Raw genomic sequence first — 6,165 nt, 5'->3', positions numbered from 1 at the left:
TCATGTAATATTTGCCACATGTTGGCGCTCTGGAGGTTTATCACGAATACGTTTTACAGTTAATGTTTGTCTCACAAGAGGCTGCGATTTCCTCTCGGAACTTTCACATTCCCTGGTGCTGGTTGTTCCTTGCATTCCCTGGTGGGGGCAGTTATACATGTTACCAGGTGGCGAGTTGTTCATCATGTTACCTAGGTATGGCACGTGACCTGGAGGGTTTATGTATGGCATGCTTCCAGATGGGGTAATGTTCATCATGTTACCTAGGTATGGCACGGGACCTGGAGGGTTGGTGTATGGCATGCTTCCAGATGGGGTAATGTTCATCATGTTGCCTAGGTATGGCACGTGACCTGGAGGGTTGATGGATGGTATGCTTTCAGATGGGGTAATGTTCATCATGTTACCTAGGTCTGGCACGTGACCTGGAGGGTTGGTGTTTGGTGTGCTTCCAGATTGGGTCATGTTCATCATGTTACCTGGGTATGGCACGTGACCTGGAGGGTTGGTGTTTGGCATGCTTCCAGATGGGGTCATGTTCATCATGTTACCTAGGTATGGCACGTGACCTGGAGGGTTGGTGTTTGGAGTGCTTCCAGATTGGGTCATGTTCATCATGTTACCTAGGTATGGCACGTGACCTGGAGGGTTGGGGTTTGGAATGCTTCCAGATTGGGTCATGTTCATCATGTTACCTGGGTATGGCACGTGACCTGGAGGGTTGGTGTTTGGCATGCTTCCAGATTGGGTCATGTTCATCATGTTACCTAGGTTTGGCACGTGACCTGGAGGGTTGGTGTATGGCATGCCTCCAGATGGGGTAATGTTCATCATGTTACCTAGGTTTGGCACGTGACCTGGAGGGTTGGTGTATGGCATGCCTCCAGATGGGGTAATGTTCATCATGTTACCTAGGTATGGCACGGGACCTGGAGGGTTGGTGTATGGCATGCTTCCAGATTGGGTCATGTTCATCATGTTACCTGGGTATGGCACGTGACCTGGAGGGTTGGTGTTTGGTATGCTTCCAGATTGGGTCATGTTCATCATGTTACCTAGGTATGGCACGTGACCTGGAGGGTTGATGGATAGCATGCTTTCAGATGGCGTAATGTTCATCATGTTACCTAGGTATGGCACGTGACCTGGAGTGTTGGTGTATGGCATGCTTCCAGATGTGGTAATGTTCATCATGTTACCTATGTATGGCACGTGACCTGGCGGGTTGGTGTATGGCATGCTTCCAGATGGGGTATTGTTCATTATGTTACCTAGGTATGGCACGTGACCTTGAGGGTTGGTGCATGGCATGCTTCCAGCTGGGGTAATGTTCATCATGTTACCTATTTATGGCACGTGACCTGGAGGGTTGGGGTATGGCATGCTTCCAGATGGGGTATTGTTCATTATGTTACCTAGGTATGGCACGTGACCCGGAGGGTTGGTGTATGGCATGCTTCGCGATGGGGTAATGTTCATCATGTTACGTAGGTATGGCACGTGACCTGGAGGGTTTATGTATGGCATGCTTCCAGATGGGGTATTGTTCATTATGTTACCTAGGTATGGCACGTGACCTTGAGGGTTGGTGTATGGCATGCTTCCAGATGTGGTAATGTTCATCATGTTACCTAGGAATGGCACGTGGCCTGGAGGGTTGGTGTATGGCATGCTTGCAGATGGGGTAATGTTCATCATGTTGCCTAGGTATGGCACGTGACCTGGAGTGTTGGTGTATGGCATGCTTCCAGATGTGGTAATGTTCATCATGTTACCTATGTATGGCACGTGACCTGGAGGGGTGGTGTTTGGTATGCTTCCAGATTGGGTTATGTTCATCATGTTACCTAGGTATGGCACGTGAACTGGAGGGTTGGTGCATGCATTGCTGTGTGGTAAGTCAGTATACTTCCTTCACTTGATAGCCAAGTGTCTATAGTGGTCACAAAGTTGGCACTGGGCATAAGTTCCTCGTTCGTCCTCACCGTTCCAGTTATATTTGGCCTCGATATGTGGGGTAATGTTCTTCATGTTACCTAGGTATGGCACGTGGCCTGGAGGGTTGGTGTTTGGTATGCTGCCAGATTGGGTCATGTTCATCATGTTACCTAGGTATAGCACGTGACCTGGAGGGTTGGTGTTTGGCATGCTTCCAGATTGGGTCATGTTCATCATGTTACCTATGTATGGCACGTGACCTGGAGGGTTGATGGATAGCATGCTTTCAGATTGGGTAATGTTCATCATGTTACCTAGGAATGGCACGTGGCCTGGAGGGTTGGTGTATGGCATGCTTCCCGATGGGGTAATGTTCATCATGTTACGTAGGTATGGCACGTGACCTGGAGGGATGGTGTATGGCATGCCTCCAGATGGGGTAGTGTTCATGATGTTACCTAGGTATGGCACGTGTCCTGGAGGGTTGGTGTATGGCATGCATCCAGATGGGGTAATGTTCATCATGTTGCCTAGGTATGGCACGTGACCTGGAGGGATGGTGTATGGCATGCTTCCAGATGGGGAAATGTTCATCATGTTACCTAGGTATTCCCTGGTGCTGGTTGTTCCTTGCATTCCCTGGTGGGGGCAGTTATACATGTTACCAGGTGGCGAGTTGTTCATCATGTTACCTAGGTATGGCACGGTACCTGGCGGGTTGGTGTATGGCATGCTTCCAGGTGGGGCAATGTTCATCATGTTACCTAGGTATTCCCTGGTGCTGGTTGTTCCTTGCACTCCCTGGTGGGGGCAGTTATACATGTTACCAGGTGGCGAGTTGTTCATCATGTTACCTAGGTATGGCCCGTGACCTGGAGGGTTGGTGTATGGAATGCTTCAAGATGGGGTAATGTTCATCGTGTTACCTAGGTTTGGCACGTGACCTGGAGGGGTGGTGTATGGCATGCTTCCAGATGGGGGAATGTTCATCATGTTACCTAGGTATGGCACGTGACCTGGAGGGTTGGTGCATGCATTGCTGTGTGGTAAGTCAGTATACTACCTTCACTTGATAGCCAAGTGTCTATAGTGGTCACAAAGTTGGCACTGGGCATAAGTTACTCGTTCGTCCTCACCGTTCCAGTTACATTTGGCCTCGATATGGCCTGGTCCATGGCCTGTTTTATTAAATTTAGGTCCGTCTTGATTACGCAAAATAGACATAGGTTGAGGTGCAGGTATGTGTACATGTTGTCGCTCCATCATACCAATCAGATTCTCAGATCCTGTAGACCGGTATGTTGTCAATCAGTCCTGGAAACGCTGTCACTACTGGTGTCTGGATATCACATCTGTAGCCGCATGTTTCGCCAAGTCTAGCTTGGGTCAGGGCTGTCATATTGTCATTTGATGTCCCGGCAAGGACAAAAAACTATGATTGTTCAGGCTAACCACTGATATATCTTCCAAGTACCTCATACTGCACTGTGGAAATCTTCTAATGGTTGGCCAGAAAGCAATTTCAGATTTGAAAAGTTCTTCATTTCCAGGAACAGTGTTAGGCTTTGACCATTCCCAATATAATAGCGTGTTTTAAATTTTTAAATAATATTAGACCATGTCTTGTCCTATAATGAGTGAAGAAGTTTGGAAACACCAGGAATTGTGATATTGAGGTCTGACATATAGTTTGCAGGCTTTTGTGAGGAATAGAGGTCAAGTTCACAGAGATGATATAGTTTGAGTGGGACTGGGTTGGTAAAGACAGAGTGGAATTGTCTGTTTAGTGTTTCTGCTTGGGATTTTGGGTCGGAGTATGTTATTCCCTCGACCTTGAGTGGTGATACCCCAAATTTTTCAGATTTCCAGGACCAGATTTGTCAATTTTTTCAGAGTCGTCGATTACAATTGATTCCACGTATGCCCAATAACTTTGCCGTATTTTTCTTTGAATTTCTGTTTGGACAAATTTCATTTCCTGATGTAGGTTTGATTGGTGTGCCAATGAAGTGCTCTTAATTTTCTTATAAAGTTTGTCACGTTTTCTGATAATTAGTTTTATATCTATATTTATCCAGGGCAGGTAATCCTTTGATTTGGTCATTTTTGTTGGGGCATGAAATTGGATACACTATTTAGTTTAGTTTTTATGATTTATCATTTAGATTCTGTTGTGGAATTTTGGGTGTATGACAGGCATATAGCAGTGACATAAATTAGTTCAGTCTTAATGGCATCCCAGTCAGCTTGGTTGTATAGCTTTATTTGGCCTGGTTGTTTCCGTTGTCGGCCAAAAGTGACAAGGATTTCATGAAATACTATGTCTTGATAAGTTCCAAGACTCGGTAGGGTTCTAGTTTCGTGGACAAGAAATGGCTGATTGAGAAAGATGAGATCAAGTGTATTCTCTTTACGAGTAGGTATTTTTACAACTTGTTCAAGGTTGTGATTTTCTATGATGGTAAGGAAGTCAGAATAAGGGGCATTTCTAGAGACATGTTGGAGGTCCAGGTCCAGTTGTGCAGTGCTATCAGGGTCAGTTCCCCTTGGTTTATAGAAGGCAGCAGGTTTTAGTCAAGACTCGGTCCCTACTATTATATCAGGTTTTAGTTGGTTTAGTTGACGTGATGGAACTCAGGGACCTTATTTTTAATTAACTGACAGTTGATGTTAATTATGGTGAGTCGTTAGGACCTTTTCGGTTTTCTTTTATTTGTTGTTTAGTTTAGAGTTGTTGTGAGGGGTAGATGTAGCTTTGGGATGATCACTAATATTAGAACAGGTGGAAGGGTGAAGTGATTCATATTTGGTTGTGTCTGACAAGGTGTCCAGTGAGACAAACAAGCCCCCAGAGTAGTTTTGAAGGGCACACCGAAGGCACTACCACGAGTAACGACTGTCTGATAGCCTGTCGTATGTTAGACTATCTATCCCTTGACATGATATATGGTGCCATTGTTAACAGTTGTCACATATAATGCCTTTGTCGCTACATGAAACTTCCTTGTGACAGTAACCGCTTCCATATATAGAATTCTTTTCAGTGCCAGGTCCAGGGTTCGGATTTATGTCTGGGGATTGGCAAATTATTGTAAGAAATAGGCAGAGGAGTACGGTCTGGCTCCTTTATTTGGAGTATGTTTTATCTTTGCTAAATGGGCAAAATATATGCTTTTAACTGTGAATAGGTTACTATTGAGTTTGATACTATGTGATGGATGGAGTGACGGTAATACTAGTGTTATTGTCGAGGTTTCATTGGAGGAGGTCATGTTTAAGGAATTCAGTGGTCTGGGTGTATGACAAGGCACAGTAATATGACGAGAATAAGATCCGTCGCAAGTGGTACGTGCTCGAGCATGAGGGGTGAGGACGAAACAGACAGACATGCAAATGGTTAGTGATAACGATGATTATATTCTTCGTCCTATGTGCGTCCCAAAGGCACTTAATGATGCAAAACGCAAATGAAGCAATGTCAGTGATATGATAAAAGCAGCAAAGGCAAAAAACGAAATTCGTAACTGGAAGTGCACACAAATTTAGTGGAGACTGGTATATTTTGGCAAATGCGTTTCAAAACGGGCAAAAAAAAAATGGCTAAAATTGGAGCGTCGTGGGAAGTTTGATGATTATCATAATTTTGCCTTAGTTTTGAGTGAAAAATTTGGAATACAAGAATAAAATGTGAAAAATCGAGCTGAGGTATGGCACATTGGTATAACACGGGGTGGAAATATGGAGTGAAATTTAATGGGATTCCAAACAATGTATCCGTCAAAACACCCAAGGATGATTAATCTATGACTAGGGGAGTATCACACCTGTCTATTTTTCATCATATAGAACTCATGTGCGTGGTAATGGCCTGATCGCCATTTCCCGCTATAACACACGTGCTCTCATGATCAGTTCAGCATGCATGAAACAATATTCAATGTTCATCAAAATTGTTTGCCACTGGCGACTTGATTCGACGCTCCTTTTATTTCCGAGAAATCTTTTCAATCTTACAACTTCAGATTCTCCACCATGTCATGGGTTAAATGTGTTGGGGCTCGCTTTGTTTAGGGAATATACAAACACGTCATTCGTCTTCTGTCTCTTTTTTTATTCTCTTTGTTCACAAACATAATACAAAGTAATTGTAAATACGGAGTTACCTCCATTGCGCTATAAGAGAGAGAGAGAGAGAGAGAGAGAGAGAGAGAGAGAGAGAGAGAGAGA

The 6,165-nt window shown here is 44.5% G+C and overlaps 1 protein-coding gene across 1 annotated transcript; it reads right to left on the bottom strand.

Annotated features, from left to right (window-relative positions):
- Nucleotides 1-1,338, bottom strand: LOC110441530 (B-cell CLL/lymphoma 9-like protein). Its single transcript, XM_021484706.1, has one exon. It carries the CDS (start codon nucleotides 1,336-1,338, stop codon nucleotides 1-3), a length of 1,338 nt encoding a protein of 445 aa, XP_021340381.1.
- Between the last annotated feature and the right edge of the window lie 4,827 nt (nucleotides 1,339-6,165).

This window comes from Mizuhopecten yessoensis, unplaced genomic scaffold, assembly GCF_002113885.1.
Source record: "Mizuhopecten yessoensis strain PY_sf001 unplaced genomic scaffold, ASM211388v2 scaffold716017, whole genome shotgun sequence".
In the NCBI taxonomy this organism is placed as follows: Eukaryota; Metazoa; Mollusca; class Bivalvia; order Pectinida; family Pectinidae; genus Mizuhopecten; species Mizuhopecten yessoensis.
The sequence above is the reverse complement of the archived record's forward strand: the minus strand, read 5'-3'. Positions and strand labels throughout refer to the sequence as shown.